At 48.6% G+C, this 19,213-nt stretch overlaps 1 protein-coding gene across 1 annotated transcript in view; it reads left to right on the forward strand.

Moving 5' to 3' along the window:
• The window catches only part of GRIN2A (glutamate ionotropic receptor NMDA type subunit 2A), a gene marked incomplete at its 3' end in the record, with an annotated part of 327,135 nt that overhangs the window by 286,819 nt on the left and 21,103 nt on the right, over positions 1-19,213 (forward strand). Inside the window, exon 10 of the mRNA XM_084250771.1 lies at positions 12,738-12,925. Coding sequence (XP_084106897.1) covers positions 12,738-12,925 — 188 coding nt within the window. The remainder of the gene's footprint in view (positions 1-12,737; positions 12,926-19,213) is intronic.

A 19,213-nucleotide genomic window follows, 5' to 3' on the forward strand; every position in this document is an offset into this window, starting at 1 on the left:
ACTTGAGCACTTATTTAGAATTTTCCAAAATATAAAATCCAGACTAACCACAACTATGAATGGCTATCAGTTTTGCAGAAAGGATTTAGAATAATGCTCCAAAGCCAGGTCTCTCCAAGAGGCCATTTGTAAATGTAAATCCATCTCCTCTCATTTTGGCTTCACTTCCTTCTTCTAGAGCAGATGAATTAATTACACCTGAATCACAGGATTATTTGTTAAAATGCAAGTTTCTGGGCCCAACAGAGGATCATCTCTAGTGATGGAACCTGTGGATCTGCATTTTAATTGTGACCTCTTGCTTCAGGTGATTCTGATCATGCTAAATTTGAGAACTACTCTTCTAAACAAACTCAACAGCCACATGTTATTGGGAGAATACAAAGAGTAGACCCACCAAATGCTTCTTCGGGGTCCAAGATGGCTTTAGGAAGATGATAAGCAGAAAGAAACTTAAAACTATGTTGCTAAGATTCATTGTTTATTGAGATTCATAATTAACAAATATAAAGCATTCTGGAAAGTACCAGGTAAATCACTGAGAAAAGACGGCAGATCTTATGGACAGAGATTAGGATTTTCCAGGAGTAGATTTGTTGGGACCTGTGGGTCTCCCCTGAACCAACAGGGGTAAGTGATGTGTGACCCCAAGTTACCCAGCCAGTGTTTCTCAATCCTACCCTGGTTCTGAATCAGTGGTGGTGCTAGTGAAAACGCTGCTTCCTGAGCCACCCCCAGCCCACGGTCAGCAGCTTCAGGGCAGGGGGAGTCTGTATGCTCCAACGAGCTCTGTATACTTAAACAAGCTCTGCAGGTAATTCCGATGTACACTAATCAGATTTCAAGAGCATCTGTTCTAGAAGAGGGATCTGAAGCCCAAGTGAGTGGAGACAGATTTAGATTTACAAACGCTCAGTCATCAGAAGCTGATGTTCTCCGAGCCGTTCTGGGAAGTGGGCAGGACTGCAAGCCTAGCACTTCCCTAGATTTAAATTAATCAACGTCCCCAGGACTCTGAGGAGCCTAATATTTCAACATACAGCAGGTTTGTTTATGTGCTTTTTAAAGAAAATTTTAATTGATTTTAATGCACAATTATATGTATATAATTTATGAAAAAAAATCCCAATTTCCTTTAAGAAGCATCAGTCTTCAGCTCTCAGGCCCCCAGTGCCCTGTCTGATTTCATTCCCAGTGCTGCGATGTCAGGGAACAGACAGGTGTCTTTTGTCTTCCTGTACACTGAAGAGTTTGAGAGAAGAATTAGGAGGGTTGTCTTTTGACCAAGAAGTGTTTTTTTCTGCAAGGTTCAAATTATATTCGGTGGCGTGTCTGTCAAAATACAAGGAGGTCAGTGATGACATATCCCACCAGGTGTCAAGCATCTCCCAGGAAAAGGTAAACATCGAACCTGAACCTCAGAGCCCAGGTTCTCCAAACTGATGGAGAGTCCACAGTTTATTAGTGATTCAGACATAGGTCATCCACGGGCTTCCAGAGGCTCATTAGTTGAATGCTGAACGCGTGGTGTTCTGTCTGGAGAGGACTGGATAAAAATGAAAAAGGCATTTCAGGAGGAGAATGCAGAGCCAGGGGAGGTGCGCCCACGAGACCCGGACACAGCATCGTCACATTCTCCTATCACCTTTGCATCTATGAGACCAAACATCCTGTGAGCTATGGCCTCCCATGCATAATCTCACTTCATCTTCATAACACTTATTATCCCCTTCAAGAGATAAAGAACCTGACGCTTCACATGGCTCGCCAATTATCCAGCAGGCTGTTTAGCTAAGTGACTACATTGTGGAATTATTAAGTGCAGGCGTTAAGGCTGGCCTCCTGCTTGGCAATGCCGGCAAGAAAATTGGATCTACGAGGTGCTAGGGCCCAGGGGAGACTTGGAGACTGAAGTTATATTTTAGGCACACTTTATATACGCATATTCAATATTGTATATACTATGCATGTTTGGTAATATATATGTATTTATTAATTGATGATGTAAGAGTTGGTAAGATTGCAGCAGCCTCAAAAGAAACTGGCCGGGGGATGTTGACATTGCCAAGGCAAAGGTAGGAAGGGTCCTCATCGAAGTGTAGTTGCTTTGCACAGCAGGTTTCTCAAGACGCCATCTGAGCAGGTTCTACTAGCTGTATTTAATCGGTCTTGCAGAATCAAACAGAGGGCTCATTTTCAGCTGCTGAGTTCGAAAGCAGACATCAGGGTTCTGGGAGCTGTTCTAAATGGGATAGCGTCATCTCCAGAGAAAATCACATCGACGATGACCTGGTTTCTGAGATCCACCCCCACACTGCAAATAAAGCTCAAAAAATAATTGCCACTTCATCATAGAGTTAGGAATTTTCTCCTTAAAAACTCCAGAAAGTACAGGCACCTTTTTCCTTTGTATTTAGTTATTTCTTGTTAAACTCTGTTAAAATTATGTCAGTGGATTTTCAAAGTTTTTGATTTTGACATCAAGTGTTAAACATTTTTTTAAAGGGGGTAATGAACAAAGTGGGATTCCAATTCTGTGGGATTGGAGGTGGAGAGAGAAGAAAGAGAGAAGGGCGGAAAAGAGAAATGAAATGCATTAAAATGACTTCATGAAGGCGTTGCTAGGTGCTTAGGACTATGGGCTTTTTAAACCCTTTTTGTATGTAACAAATTTTTACTTATAATAATCATAAAAAAAGTTTCTTCGGAGCATAATGCTCCAGTTCTTCCTGCGTTTCCTTTGGGCATTTGGCCACATGTTCATCCAGTTCACAAATGCTGAATTGCTCTAATTGCATATCTGTTTTGCTTTTCTCAGTTAAATCCAGGTAGTTTTCTTGGTCAGTCTTCACACTGGGTGATTAGGCAACATCATCGAGCTAGAGGAACATGAATTCATTGAACTTGCACTACACTGTGTTTTCATTGGGCTGGCATTGGAGGGCCCTAGAAGCAATTGCAGTTATTTTCGACAGCTTGCTGCTGGTGTCATTACAGACCCCCGTGTCAAGGTTGTCAACCCATAGCGTCCCGCAGGTATTCATGCCAGGAACAGCTCTGTCCTCCTTTACTTCAAGGCATGCTTTCCTCTTGGGGACAACACATTTCATGTGGCTGGGCGTGGCCTTCTTTTTACCTCGGCCACTACATAGTTCAGAGCTTAATCCATGATCCTCTTGAGCAACTTACAGTCTGAATGTCTATTTACTGGCTCTCCCTGAGGCCTTTGCTGCAACCCCACCCTGGAATTCACTTGCTTTGAATTGCTTTCTCCATCCACCTAAACCTTATTTTGAATAAGCTGCCTGATTTGTTTGGGGAGCTAAGCGAGGTGTTCCTGACTGACAAATCCCACTTATAGGACACTTACCTGGGTGCCAGGTCCTGTTCTGAACATTTTGCCTGTTTTATCCTAAGGAAGCCTCATATCAGCCTGATGAGACGATGACAGGCATCATTTCCATTTGCCTTCGAGGAAATAGGCATAAAGAGGTTAATTACTTGTCTAGGGTCAGACTTGCTCCAAAGCTCATGTTTGTGCCACGATATAAAATAATGAATCCCAGCTCACCTGTAACACCGTGCTGTGAGCCCAGTTCTCATTGTCTGCTGTTACACAAAACCCCTAGAGCCAATTTTGTGCAGACTTTAACTTTAAAATGTCTCCCTTTCCTTGGAAAGCCTTTGTATTGCTCACCAGAGTGTTGCTCCTTCTACTGAGGTGGGGAAAGAAGTTAGTTCATCAGGGGAGAACAAACCAAAAATGGTGTGATCCTCGTATTGGAGTCAACCCCAGAAAGGGCGTGGTTGGGAGCTCCTGCTGGGAAGATGATGAGAAGTCAGGTGGTCCCGGCAGCTCCATCTCCTAAGGGTTGCCTCGTCCTAAGGGTTGCCGAGTCCACGCAGGGACTTCAAGTCTACGGTCTCGTTCATCCTGATTCAACTCTGCCAGCGAGGTGTTCTCTCCATTTTACGGAACAGGAAACTGAGGCTCAGGGAGCAGAAGCCTGTTGTCTGATGAGTGGCAGAGCCAGTGTTCACACTCAGCCCGGCATCTCGCTGTACCCATGAACGCTGACTCTGCTTGTGCCAACACGAAGTTGAAGGTTGAACCCCTGTAGAGTGGTGGGGAGACTAGGACCAGGGAAGTGGGTGCTTCCCTAAGCAGCTCAGATTCGGGGCAGTTCAGGAGTTAATTTCCGCTTCCTCTGCTGTGAAAATTGCCAGCAGTTTCCCACTGACCCGGCTGCTAAAGGGGTCACTGTGGGAATAGCCTCAGCCCTCATGTGTCCTCTGGACAAGGTCTCACCCAGGCAGCTGCAGGGGAGGAGGGGCCTTCCCCGCACCCGGCACACTCAGGCTGTGGCAGGCCTGGGCATAGGCTGGTAGCTGCTTATGCCCCATGGTAAGTGTGGGGACAGCCCAAAGCAGCCCCCTCTCCCTTGGCGAGTCCAGCTGCCTTGCACTTATAAGAGAAGCGCAAGGGGAGCAGGGCAGGGCCCATGGCAGAGCTGCTGTGATGAATGGCCATAGACCCAGACTCGGGGCTAAAGCCACAGAATCACAGTCCTGGAGGCCAGAAGCCCCAAATCACAGTGTCAGCAGGATCATGCTCCCTCCAAAGCCTTGGGAGAGGATCCAGCTTCTGGAGGCCACGGGTTCCCTTGGCTTGTGGCTGCATCCCTCCAGTGTCTGCCTTGGTTGCAGTGGCCTCCTCCCCCCATCTCCTCTTCTCAGAAGGGGTTCTTCTTCAAAATCACTGGAGTTGGGATCCACCCAAGTTTAGGATGATTTTGCCTTGAGACCCTGAACTAATTACATCTGTAAAGACCTAATTTCCAAATAAACTCACCTTCAACATTTCTGAATGGACATGGATTTAGGGGGACATGGTTAAAGCCACCACACACCCATAGGGTACAGTGAGGTTGCCCAGCACCCTGTACCCATAAGTGTCCAGTGTCAGCCCTGGCAGAGAAGCTCCCTTCTTATGCCTGGGCCCCAGGGAGCAGCCTCCCTGCTTGCTGTGGGCAGCAGCGCTGGTTCCTGCCTGAATACTTGGTGCACGTGTGTGCGACGTGGTTCCTGTGGGTGAGCCCAGCATTTGGCGATGCGGTCCTTGCACAGCCTGGTTTCCTGCACCTTCTCCATTCCTGCTTCCTGGCTTCCCTCTGGTCAGGCGCTGCTCTAACACCTTACCTGTAACTCCTCATTCAGTCCTCTCGGCTGCCCCTGGATCAGCATATCCGGTGTCTCCACTGGCTACAGAGAGTCCTGCAGACACTAAGTCACGTGCCCAGACCAGTGCTGGTTAACTTCAGAGGTGGGACTTGAAGTGGTTCTAGCTCCTAGACCCTTCCCAGCAATGCTTTATTGCTTCTCATTAAAAGATATAATCTCATTTTTAATGAAAAATGCAGATAAGTAAGCATCTCCTTGACATGTCCCAACACCAAACCATATATGTGCTATACATGCCATTTCTCCTCATATGCATTTGCATCTATTTCTTTTTTTAAATATTTTTATTTATTTATTTATTTGTGTAGAAGAACTGCACTGTAGGCCAGAGGTGCAGGGGGTGAAAGGGTTCACCAGAGACAGAGTGGGGAGCAGAACAGATGGATCTACTGAGATACACTGCTGAGGGGAGCAGCGGGGAGACAGGAGAGGTCTGCTGCGCCATGTGGGTAGCTCCCTGGCCGGGGATCAGACTCAGGCTGACACCATGATAGCACTGAGGCTTTAACCCCTAGGCCACCAGGAGGCCCAGCATCTATTTCTATGTCTGCACCTAATTACAGAATTTCATTTTGTGGGGTGCTATCAAGCTCTTGCAGAATGTCACAGTTTGATTTTCAGTTAATAATTTGCCGTGAGGAGCCTCTCTTATCTGTAGGCATCTCCTGCCTTCACTCTCCTGGGCTGCTGGAGAGAATCCCGTGGTGTGCAGGTGCCACAGTTTATTTAACCATTTCCCTCCAGAGGGCTGTTAGTCACATGGTGTGTTAGAAATCGTGTGTGCACTTGTGCAAATAGTTCTCAGAAGTAGAATTTCTGGGTCACAGAGTTCAGATCTTCTTGAAAACTTTAGACTGATGAATTAATTGATTTGCTTTTTCTTTTTTTCCTGAGTGGCCTCTTGGTGCTGAACATGGTCTTTGGAGTGAGAAACACCGAATTTCCTACCTGGCTCTGATAATTACCAGCTGTGAGACCTTGGGCCAATTAAATAACCTCTCTGCACCTGTCCCCACATCTGTAAAATCCTGTCTCTTGAATTCTTTGAAAATGGGATGAATGGACTTAGGGAAAGGCCGACACTGTAGCTGACACTTAGTAAGACCTGACCAGATACTGACTCCTTCCCCCATCCTCTCGCTCACCCTCCTGTGTCTCCTGGTCTCCGAGATGCTCTGTCTCCTTCCTGGTAGGTGACAAGTTCAGCAACAGCGTCTTCACTCCCAGAGTGTGTCGCGATGCTTAAAAGCTAAGCTTTGAGAATTACAGTTCTCTGTGCCTCCACCTTTGCCTCTCACTGCCTCTGTCCTACAAAGTTGCTCCGAATCTTCTTAGTTAAAAAAGAAATATTAACTCTCAGCCTTTTTTCAGCCCAATTCATAGCAACTATGCCCCTAGAAACAATCAACACAAATTAAACTGACAACAGCTAAAAGCACACAGGGTGAAATTTGTTATTGACTTAAAAATTCATAGATACTTGCATCTTCTTGGCCAACCTTGGCTCTCTGCACAGCTTTCACCCTGGAGAATTGGACTTGGAGGAATAATTGCCACGGAAGAAAGCTCAACAGCAGGAGTTATAAATTAGTAAAATTTGTTATGGTGCAAAAGCCGATCAATGAATCAAATCTTCATAAAATGTAAACGTAGAAGAATTGATCCCAGTGAAAATAGTTTCCAAAAAAAAAAAAAATGGGAAACAATTTAAGTATGCCACGCAAGACATCGATCTAAGAATTAAATTAACTTAATGGAGTTTGTCCTGAAAAATGCTTCCTTGGTGAAAATTAATGTGGGTATAATTCTTACTCCAAAGTTTGTATTTGCGTACTCAGTCTGTGCTGGTTCTAGGCCACCTTCCCAAAGTGGTCTGGGGCCATCCCATGCTGGCTGCAGGAACAACCTATGCCCAAGGCCTGTGTCTTCCCCGGCAGGTTCCATCCAAGGCCATTATGGGCCAGCAGTACCCGACCCTCCTCACCCTGTCCTGTGTCCAGTGCTTCTTGGCTGTCTCCACCGCACCACTGGGTACAGCGATGTCATCACCAGCGCCTGTAATTTACAACCCCCCTCCATCACCTCTCAACGTCCAGCAGCCAGGCCCGTCCCATCTCCCAGAGGAGGAACCGGGGGTCAGAGAGGACCCATGACAGGGCTTATTCCAGATCAGGCAGGGGTGGACCTGACGCCCAGTCACTGTGTCACAGCTGCTGGCCGGAGTCTCAGCTGATGTGTTTCTCCTCCTGGCAAGGCTTGAAGGGACCTACACATACCTTCATTCACCACCAAAGAAATGTTTGACTTTCAGTAACACTAGACTAGACCGCCACAGTGCACACACACATGAATGAGCGCACACACACACACACACTCACACACACTCACACACTCCAGTTTCATTAATTCATCAGAACAAGTCACTGTCTTGTTATAGGCTTCTTGAATGTTAATGAATGAATAATTAACTTTAACTATATAATTAGCCTTTAAATGTGCCGAGACCCCCAGAGAGCATCTGAAAACATGCACGAGGAGATGAGGAGCTGAAACCGGAAACTTTTGATTAGGAAATGTCGAGCCGCCGGACAGTACAAGCCCCTCCCCACCGAGGCTGGCCCTCACTCGCGCCCTGGTCTCCCTCTGTGGAGGAGAGTTAGATTTGCTGACAAGCGCACAGATCGGCGCTGGACTTTCCGGGATCCGTGCAGGTTGCAAAGGAGACCGGCTGCGGGAACACGGTCAGTGCCACACCCTCCGAAGCTGGAGCAGCTCTTCAGGCTGCCAAGGTGCCTGGCAGGAAACCGCTGGGTTCGAGAGGCTGAGGGCGCAGTGACAGGCCCTCACTCTTGCAAATACGTAGCGAGGAGGTCTCATTTCCCCCTCTCACTCTGAATTACTGTCGTTTCAAGTCACTTTCCTTGAGGACTGCGGTGGCAGGAGAGGGGATCAGCACCCACACAGCTGCCGTGGTGCCTGCCCGGGTGGGGGTGCCATCCGCAACCCGCACAGACCAGCACGGCGTTCGTCTCGGCTCCGGTTCTGTTCCAGGACTCACTTCGGGGCGCCGAGGTGTCATCACAGATAATTGGAGACGAGCTCATCCTTCTGTAGGGAGTGGAGGTGGCAGGGTCGGGGTGAGGGACAGCTTAGGGTTCTGGCCCCATCACAGTTCTCAGACTCAGTCCTGTGAGCCTCCCGCTACTCCCGGGACCCGTTAGGAGAAGCTGTCAACCAGTGACAGCCCAGGGAGCTGGGCAGGAGCCGGGAAGATGGAGGGACAAAGCAGGAGCGAGGACATCACACGGAGCAGCCTAATGGGGTGTCCTTGCCGGTGCTCCCTCAAGCCTCCAGCTGACATCTGGGCTCTTTCCTCCAGGGCCAGCATTTAGTCTCCGTGTTATTCCAACCCGCAAGCTGCCGATTACCAGGCTGCCCATAGCTCACTCTGCTTCTGCACCCTGGGCTCCAGTCCCCCAGATGCTCTTGGCGACCCCAGCCCGCGAGTGGCTAATCAGCTGTGCACACAGACAGGGAAGCGCAACCACCCGCCAGCCTTTCACAGCTGGCGGCTCTCACCCTGGGCTCTGCTCATGGCACTGGGCCTGATTCATGGTGTGCCCCCCAACACTGAATTTCATCCGTAAGAGACAAAGCTGCCTCCATATTCCCCACAAGTATCAGGCTCTCAGCCATTGAGTTCTGCCCCACCATCCGCCTCTACTGCCTCAGTTTCCTCCTGTGGCTGTGGGGGTGGCAGTAGAGTGTCCGTCCTACACAGTTAGGGGTAAAGTCACGACACCTGTTCATAAAGCACTGATAGACAGTGCCGTTGGGACACTCTTGATTGGCCTCCAGGTGCAGAGTTAGATTCCCATCCCGGAAACGCATGTGTGTCGGTGGGGAAAGTTCGCTCCGGCAGTGCCGACCGATAGCCGTCACCTTGGGATGCCCCTGGATGCGCACACGTGTAGTGATGTTTATTTTTTGAGGGATTCAGAGGAGAGAGGTGGGGGAGGCTCAGAAAGTCTTAATTAAGCCCAGGGTCTCGGCATCTCCATGGCAACCTTGGTAGCTGAGGCACTGACGGCACAAGCGCCCCGCCTGTCTCCCGCCCCGACGGGCTTCTCCTGAGTCTGCACCAGGAACAAATGAACATCAGAGAGACAAGCAGGAGAAGGACCAGGCTGAATAATTTACATGGTTGTACCTTCTGATGCATAACAGAGTGGGCCAGGGATACTTACCCCCACTCAGGGACGTCAAGGAGACGTAGGGGGCGTCTTCACGTGACAGACAAGGAGCGGGTAGCCTCGTCCTCACTCTGAGAGTAACAGTGGGGTTCTTAGACAGAGAGGACGTCCTCACTGCTGACCCTGCCCCTGGGTGAGACACCCCCCATGCTAGATCCTCTTCTAAGTCAGAAGAGGGGAGCAGAGGCTGCTTCTCCAATTCGGAAGAGGCAGAAGCTGAGGGAGAGACAGTCTTTTCCTGGATTAAGAAAAGGACAGAAGACTCAGTCCAGAGAAAAGCTTCTCTCGGCCTCCAGGACCCTCTCTGCTCTTAAGCAAACTGCCTCCTTCGAGAGATGGGGACAGTGCTGGCAGCAGTGACCTCTAATTCCAATGTCAAGGTGACTCTCGGGACACTAGAAAAGCCTGCCTGGCCTTTTAGGGGAGACTGGCCCCACAGACTCATCAAGAGCACAAGTGCCGCCATGGCCTGACGTTCTCAGGTCACAGATGTTGTCGGTCCCGGCCTCCTCCTACATACGGGGCCCAGCGACCCAGAAAAAGGAGGTGATTTCCTGCCATGTCCAAATCGAAACCAGAACCCACACTCTCCCACCTGCCCCCGGGGCAGCCGCACGCCCGGGCACTTCGACACACCAGGTCCTCTCGGCCTCCTCAGAGCCCATCTGTGTTTCGGGGACTCTCCGCCTGCTGCTCCAGAGAGGCTGTTTCCTCTTGGCTTGATGGCACTGATGGGCGTCCACAAGGACGGTGCCAGGATGCCCCGATCCACTGGGGTGATCCAATCCTCTCTAGTCCTCTCTGAGTGCCAACGCACGTCACTGCACCTGCAGCCCAGGGAGAAAAAGTTTCAGTCTCTCTGTGAGACAAACCTCACCACCTCCCCCCATCTCTAGCCATTACAGGAGCAACCAGTTAAAATGAAGAATGCAGTGCAAACTGGTCCAACCACTATGGAGAGCTGTGTGGAGATTTCTGGACCTACTAAACATAGAGCTTCCACAGGATCCAGCAATTCCACTCCTAGGTATTTACCCAAAGGACACAGAAACATCAATTCCAAAGAACACCTGCACCCCTATGTTTACAGCAGCACTGTTTACAATAGCTAAGCTTTGGAAACCACCCAAATGCCCAAAAACAGATGACTGGATCAAGAAGATGTGGTCCATATACACCATGGAAATTACTCAGCATTCAAAAAAGATAAACACATGCAACTTGCAGCAACATGGATGGCGCTGGAAGGGATCATGCTCAGTGAAATAAGCCAAAAACAAAAACTATGAACCAGAGACACTTTTTTGGGGGGTGGGGGGCGGGAGGGGAGGGATTGGGGTCAGAATGGGGGGATTGCAATTGTATGGGGAATATAAAAATAAAATTTATTAATTAAAAAAAAAAAGAATGCAGCTGTAGCCCCCAAATAGTTTTGTGCCCATAGGGAGCCCTTCAGCAGCTGTCTCTGAGAGGATGTGGCATTTTCATCCTCTCCTGCCACTTTTATTTTTCTTTGCTTCACTCTTTTATGTTTTCTTGCTGGAGAAAGAGAGGCAGTGAAGTCGAGAAAGTGTCAGGAAGTTGAGTAATCTTCGATTTAGATTTCCTCCCTACTTTAGAGCGGAGACATCCACCCTCACGGCCAAGGGCAAACATCTCTGCCCTCTCAAGTAACTTTAAAACCCGAAGCGCTACAGCAGCCGTGACGAGGGGTCTGGGCGGTCAGTTAGGCCTGGCCAGGCCAGAAGGGTCAGCTGGGGCAGCCTTCGGGGAGTGCTGACAGGAGGGCACACGGGACTTCTGAGATCTGAGGCCGCTCTAGATCGTGACCTTCAAGGAGATGGCGGGCATATCCATTCAGCGTGTGAAACCTCACTGCGGGAGTGTCACCCCCATAAAAGAAACACATCAAAACAGAAAAAGCACCATTCTGCGCGTGGCTCTGTGGTTGCCGCATGCGGTGGGAAATGAGAAAAGACAGCAGTTATGTGAAGGGATGCGTCCGGCAAGACTGTTTGCGGAGTGACAGGAGGGTTGGCCAGCCACAGCCGTGGGCTGGGCTGGTCTGAGACTCTTCATTGGCACAGAGATTACTGGAACAGAGTTGGCCCGTTTTTTGTCTTCTCGGTGGTGGTTGCTTCCCGCAGCCGATCGGTCCCCGCGGGCTGCCGTCAGCAAGCGCCACGGGCTGGGAGGGTTGAGCGGCGGTTCCGGAGGCTGGAGGTCTGAGGTCAAGGTGTCTGCAGGCCGGCTCCCCTGGGGGCTCTGGGGAAAGGTCGCTTCAGGCGTCCCCCAGCTCCTGGGGCTTGTGGCAGCAGAACCCCAGGCTCCGCGCGGCCTCTCCCTGGGTGTGACCTGCTGGCCCCATAGGACGAGGCCACCTGCCCCGCTAACTAACTACATTCGCAAACGCCCGATCTCCAAGTAGGGTCGCATTCTGAGGTCCCGGGCCTAGGACTGCAACATATCAGTTTGGGGGGCACATTTCACCCCACATCAGGTTGCGCCAGCAGAGCCGAGTAGCCGCAGCAGTGGGCTGCATGACCCACGGCGTCCCAGCAACTCACCATCCTGTCTTTACAGAAAAGCTTCCCAACCCCTGAGCTCCAAGATGCGTGTGTGTAGACGTAGGTGTGGGTGTAGTGTGTGTGTGGGTGCACAAATGGAAAAAATTTGGAAAATCATTCACTAATCTATTCAAAATTTGCCTCTCAGCTGTGGAATTACGGGAAATTTACATTTTATTTTTATTCTTAGTGTTTCCTACATAGAGAATTCCGATCAGGTTTCTAAAATCTAATAGGCATTACCTTCTTGTGGTGTAACCAAGCAGTGACCCTGTTTCTTTGGGGAGGAACAATGTCCTTCCCACGTCACCCGGTCCCCTTCTTGCCCCCAGCCACCAGGCCCTCCTGTCCCTTCGTGCTTTGGCAGGTTCCAGTGCAAACCTTCCTAAATAGGCGCCGTCCCCGCAGCCGGGAGCACTAAGGACAAACACTTCGCGAACCAGCAAACTGTTTACTCACTTGGGCATAAGGATTCTTCGTGTCTTTATTTAGCCGCCTCTTGTAACTTGGAGAGAAAAGGTTGCAGCTTTTATCTCCTCATTAAAAATAGATCCTTCCATGACGAGGGGATGGAGCGACGGTGAGTCACCGTCCCCAGTGTGTGAAGTGGGGTCAGGCTCCCGAGCCGGGCCCTGGCTGCTCCCTGCCACCCCTGACCCCTGGCTCTGTCTTGCAGGAAGCTGGATGCCTTCATCTACGACGCGGCCGTCCTGAACTACAAGGCCGGGAGGGACGAGGGCTGCAAGCTGGTGACCATCGGGAGCGGCTACATCTTCGCCACCACTGGCTATGGAATCGCCCTCCAGAAGGGCTCCCCTTGGAAGAGGCAGATTGACCTGGCCCTGCTCCAGTTTGTGGGTGATGGTAAGACCTCAGGTGACCCCTACGTTCAGGGGGCCTGGCGCCCTCCCATGCTGTCTCCTGACTGGCTTTCCAGCGATTCTGTGGATGACGAGTGTGCTCGCTGAGAGCGTTTATTGAATGTTCATCACACGACGCCGGCTCTTGGGCTGCTTATAATGGAAACCAATTCTAGGCAACTGAGTTTAAAAAAGGGATTTATTTTAAGGATGCAGAACTGTCTATCTCAGTGAATTTAAGAATGAGTTGAGCAGATAGGTTGGAGAAAAAAGCAAGAAGAACCAGGGCCATTCTGGGGTCTCAGCAGCCAGAGCCATAGGTGCTCCCTCCAGCGCGTGGAGGACGGGCAGCCCCTCCCCTAGGTATGGTGGCCATGTCTGGGGACTCTTGACGGTCATGCCCGGGAGGCTGCTTGCCAGTGGCATCTGGAGGGTACAGGCCAGTGAGGAGGGATGCTGACAAGCATGTTACAATGGCCTGTGCCTCAAGCGCAGTACTGCCTGGCCCCCCCACCCAATGCCATAGAGCTGGATTGAGGAACCCCAATCTGCTCTAGGGCAGTGACAGAGCATGACCAGGGGGTAAGACGCCCCAGTCTTTGCTCTCCAAATTCTACATTTCCAAGTGAAGCATTTGGGGGTCAGCCACTCTTTCCTGGACCCACAGGAATAACCAAGTGGTGGGTTACATCATCCCAAGCTAATACTCTTAACAGTATCCCATGGAGCCATGAGGCGAGCAATCTCCAGGAAAGGAAAGGGAGCAGGAGAGCCCCATGGATTTCCAGGAACATCCTCCGCAGGCACCTGTCTCGCAGCAGGGGGCTTTCCCCACTCAGCTGGTGGTCTGGAGGGGGTGGCGTGTGGAAACGTCCCATTGGCCGGGCAGCTCTGTCTCCAGCACAGCTCACTCCTCTGCCTTCTCTTCTTGGTTGCTGGTGACCTCACCTCACCCTGCAGTTCTGGGGGCCTTTTATGGTTCCTCTGGCAAGTTGGCTTCCAGGTGAGCCCCCAACACTGAGATGGAAAAAGCAAGGTGTTTGGGTTAGTTAGGTGTGAGCAGACTGCAAGAGCTCAGGACGCGGGGCCAAAGCTGCATTCCAGAACATTCCACAGTGGTTGCACAACATATCCCGCCTGTCTGCACTGGGAGAGGAACATCTTGCAGCCACCGCCATCAAGGGCAATGATGGAATGGGCCGAGGTTAGCGCACGGGGTTGGTGTGGATTTGAACAAAGTGCCTAATTCCTTGCACTTCTTCTCCTCTCTCTGTTCCCAAAATTAAGCCCTAGATTCTCCCAGCACCATCAAGAAATCTAAATGTGTTTTATATTTAACTCCCAAATGAGAAGCATCTGATTCTTTGAATTCTCCAGAGGACATTTGTACCTTCCCTGGCTCAAGGGCCGTGAGCTCCACAGGGCAGTCGGGAGCGTGGGCGGGGTTGGTCCGGCGTCCGCAATAAGCGCAACCATGTCCCTAGGAAGGCAAGCCTGGGGGGCTCTTCCCACACTGGGGACCCCTGGGCTAGCTTCTCCTCACTGCAGGGGTGTGGCCTCCTCTCTACGGGTGTTTATTCTGAGGTTGAAGGGGCAGCAGGTGCCTGGAAGTAGCTCTTTACCTGGCTATGTCAGAGGCACAAAAAAGTACCCACCTGCACATGCATAGTCCAGGTCTGTGTCCTCTTACCCTCTGCCCAAAGCAAGTCAGATGGCCAAGTCTAAAGTCAAGGGACTGGATGTGTGCACTAGATTTTATGAGAGGAGTTCTATGCTAAGGTTGTGATAACAGAGAGGGTAAGGAATTGGGGACAGTTGTTTTATCGGCCACAGTGGTTGTCTTAGCGCCTCTTCATGGGGCAAACTACTCATCAAGTGAGTGTTGTTTCTAATAGAAAATACCACAGAATCTTGGGTATAGTAGTTACATGGGTTAGTCAAGGATTGAATGGACAGATCAACACATGGATGAATAGTTGGTGTTGGGGTGTGTGTATTTCATTTGATACAGACTTTTAAATGTGATCAGTACCTGTCAGGTAAGTGAGTTTTGCTGTTGCTGTCCCTCTTGCCACATCTATTATGAACCAGCTAATGTATTTAGGGGATAGAATATACCAATCACCATCCTGGATGCATTACATGCTTTCTTTAATATTCATAGCAATCCCACGAGGTTAAATATTGTGTATCCCCATTTTACAGAGGAGGAAACCAAAGCTCAGTGAGTGGGCTTGTGAGTCTCTTAACTAGTAAGTGGACAGGCCTTTAGTTAAGGGACCTAATTCAGGAAGGGGGTCAATGTAGTACACTCCTTTTTCACTTGTTTTCTTGAGATGTGTATCAACATTAGCTAATTAGGTATTTGAGATTTACAGATCTAAGAAGGAATAATTTAGTGCATATATTAATTAATCTATTGCCCCACTTGTAAATACCTCTGAGCTTATCTTTCTTAGCCTTAGTTTACTCATGTGTGAATGCATACAGCAATATTTACCTGATATTATTGGTGCGAGAATAAAGTGAGATAATGCTTGTAGAGGTTATCTTAGCACAGTGCCTGGAACATAGAAATGATTCAGTAAATCACCACCACCACCACAATCACCATTATCACCTTCATTACGATCATCACCATCATCACCACCAACAGCATCACACCTGTCATCATCACCATCACTGTCATCACTACCATCATCATGAACACCACCACCATGATCATCACCAGTCCAATCACTGTCATCACCATTATCACCACCATCATCACAATCATCACCATCATAATTACTACCATCATTGTCATCATTGTCACATCATTATCACCATCATCATCACATCACCACCACCACTACCCTCACCATCATCAACACCAATACCTTTATCTTCAACAACACATCATCATCACCATCCCCCTCCCCTCATCATCACCATCATTGTCCATGCATAACTCCAGTATTCAACAAGGCTAGTTAGTGTCACATTGGTAATAATATGGTCAAGTTAATCTCATGGAGACAACCATTGTGGAGCTGAACAGAGAATTTTCTCCTTGTGGCAAATAAAAGTAAAAGTATTGGAATTGATGTTTCTGTGTCCTTTCGGTAAATACCTAGGAGTGGAATTGCTGAATCATATGGAAGCTCTATGTTTAGTAGGTCCAGAAATCTCCACACAGCTCTCCATAGTGGTTGGACCAGTTTGCACTCCCACCAGCAGTGCAGGAGAGTTTCTTTTTCTCCACAACCTCGTCGACATTGGTTGTTGCTAGTTTTTTTGATATGTGCCATTCTCGCTGGTATAAGATGGTATCTCATTGTAGTTTTGATTTGCATTTCCCTGATTACAAGTGATGTTGAACATTTTTTCATATGCCTGTTGGCCATTTGCATTTCCTCTTCAGAAAGTAAAGGCATTCAAGGGTGTGCTCCTTGTACCAGAGAGCATCTAGATTCTCATAGATGTGTTCTGTCCTGGCTCATTGCTTTCTTGGTCAGACTGTCAGGGTTGGGGAGCATGTCTCAGTTCCTCTTTAGAGGCCATCTGGAGGCAAAGACATGGAAGAAAAAATGGCGTTGCTCCAGGGGGCATCTTAAGATAATCTTCCCGGAAAGCCATGTCCAATTCTGAATGTCTCTCTAGGAGTAAATACATGAATTAACGCAGCTGCATAAATATTTCACTTATCTTATGCAGCTTCAGCAGGATTAATTATGCTCTAAAATTAGACCTGTAAAGAGCACAGTGCTGAGCAATACCTAATTATTATTCATCCTCTAGAATGGAGTGTTTATCTCTTGTTATAGAGTAGCTTCGGTGGACGATTACAAGTCTAATGAGTGTCAAAAGTATAAAAAAAATTTCCTAATGAGCTGTGTAAATATAACCTTTCAGTGGAGTGTTTGATTATTGGAGGAACTTCTTACATGAAGCCTCCCAGGCGTTTCCCTATGCAAAGGATGACTGCTCTGCCTTAAACTTCATGGGATCCCATGAAGACCTGACCTTCCTTTCCTTGCCTGACTGTTGTGTCCTTCCTGAAATAGTGAGGTGAATGCACCATGGGAATTTGGGGGCCCTAGCTGGCCAGTAGCCATACTCACACTGCTCACATTTGGGCCTGTGTCTTGGGTAGATGAGGCCATGGCCATGGAACAAGATGAAATATACTAGTTGCTTTTGTTTTTTTTTTTTTTTTAATGGAAGGAAGGATGAAAGGACAGGATGAGTCATAAATAAAACAAGTGAGATTTAGACAAAGAATAGATTGCCCTGGAGTTCATAGAGCCTCATTCATTTACTCATCCAGCAACCAGAAAGTATCTATCGAGCATCTGGTATCTCCATGGCATCTAAAAGTTAGCACTTGAGTGAGAACATAAGGACTGAACAATTCTGGGACTTAAATTTCTGGCTTCAAAGGGGAGTTTGAACAAGGGATTTCCTATGTACCATCAATCTCATGGATTTTTTGATTTTTTAATGTGTTTTTGAGACTTGAAGAGATAGAAGGAAGATCAGAGAGAGGATAAAGCCCTTCTGATGTATGTAGAGAGGCCAGCAAAAAGACATTGAGGGGAACAAGATTATATAATCATATTATTCAGAAACAAGTGACACTGAGGAAAAGGGAGAAAATATTTGCTTTTGGGCTCCTACTCCGTGGCCCAGCACCGTGGCAGGCACACAGATACATAGCAGAGGAGCTAATAACTTCATGCAATACCTGCAGTAGAGCTTCTGATTTCTGTTTTGCAGAACAGGAAAATGAGGTTCAATTGGGTAAAGTGAGCAATGCAGAGTTCACATGTCAAACTCTGATGGGAACCTAGGGATCACATTAAAACACAGACTCTATTTCAGCAGGGCCTGGGATTCTGCATTTCTAATAAGTTCCCTGGAGATTCCAATGCTACCTGTCTATAGGCAACACCCTGTACACATTTTTATTGAGATAAAAATTGAACCAACTTCATTGGTTGGTTCAAATTGATCCCATCTCTGATTGTCTTTCCACTTAGCTCCTGAAGAAATCTTGCTTACTAATGGCCAGACCACCCCAGCTCTAAGTAATAAGCTCTAGCACCAGGAACATTTAGTCTCCCTCCTTATATTTTGCTCAGTTTTCCTGGTTGCTAACTTATTTAAACTCAGAAATATCTTACTTGTCTCCGGTATCTAGATTGAGTTCATTGAATGAATGAAATTAGACATGCATATTTATCATGTTTTAATTATTCATATGATCTATGCCTTCCCACACATCTTATTTAGATACATATCTACATAGATTCCACATGTGATATATTTTAAAAATATAACATATTTGTCTTTTGTATTAACATTGTATTAAGTGTGGCCACCTTAGCCCATTTCGCTGGGACTCTCTGTTTTAAATCTGACTCTTATGAACTGCCTGCTCTTCTATGAGGCCCCCACACTGCCAGCCAGAGCAGAGAGAGAGAGAGAGAGAGAGAGAGAGAGAGAGAGAGATGAGAGAGAGATGAGAGAGAGAGAGAGAGATTGCTCAAGTTCTTTGTGTATCTTCTTAGGATTTTTGCAGATTGCTCTGGGCCACGGAATGGGTTGTTAATACCTTCAGCTCTGCCCGTGTCCAGCTTCCCTGCTGATGTCTTTGGGCTGACATCAGAGTCTCAGGGAACGCTGGACCCCCCACTGCTCAGCTGGTCCATCCCCTCTTCCTTCCCTGGGCTGGTTGGGGCTCGCATGGCAGGGTGGACTGGGGAACTCACTGGAGGCCCCCAACCCTACATCTTCCAGCTGTCTACAGTGTCTAAAATTCCTGCATGTGAAGTTTTTTTTAGAAAAGCATGGAATCTCTTCCTTTGAAACTGGTGTTCCTTCTCCCGCCTTCTAAACTCATTTCTGGATTTGACATCTGACCCAACCTTCAGCCCACAAGCCCTCCCTGAAGACTACATGAAAGACTGACCACAGCTCTAAACTACCCCGCACACCGTGCCCCGGGCGCAGGGCGTTCTGTGGCATTTAGCCGAGCAAGACGGGTGAAGTGGGGGCGGGGGAGGGGCACGTAGAGTTCAAGGGCTTCCGCCCTGGATGACCTTGGGCGAGTTCATGAGCTCTGGTTTGCTCATCTTCACAGCGCTTCGGAGTTGTTCAGGGACTGAGTGTAAGTACAGAGAAACCAGCCTAGTTCTCCCCTTTCCTCTCTGTGAGCCCCTCAAGGGCACCCTGTCAAGCCCACTGACTGCCCGTCCCCACTCCCAATCCCCCAGCCTCATGCCGAGCCTGGCGCACAGTAGGAGCTCGT

This window comes from Talpa europaea (assembly GCF_964194135.1).
Source record: "Talpa europaea genome assembly, chromosome: 12".
In the NCBI taxonomy this organism is placed as follows: Eukaryota; Metazoa; Chordata; class Mammalia; order Eulipotyphla; family Talpidae; genus Talpa; species Talpa europaea.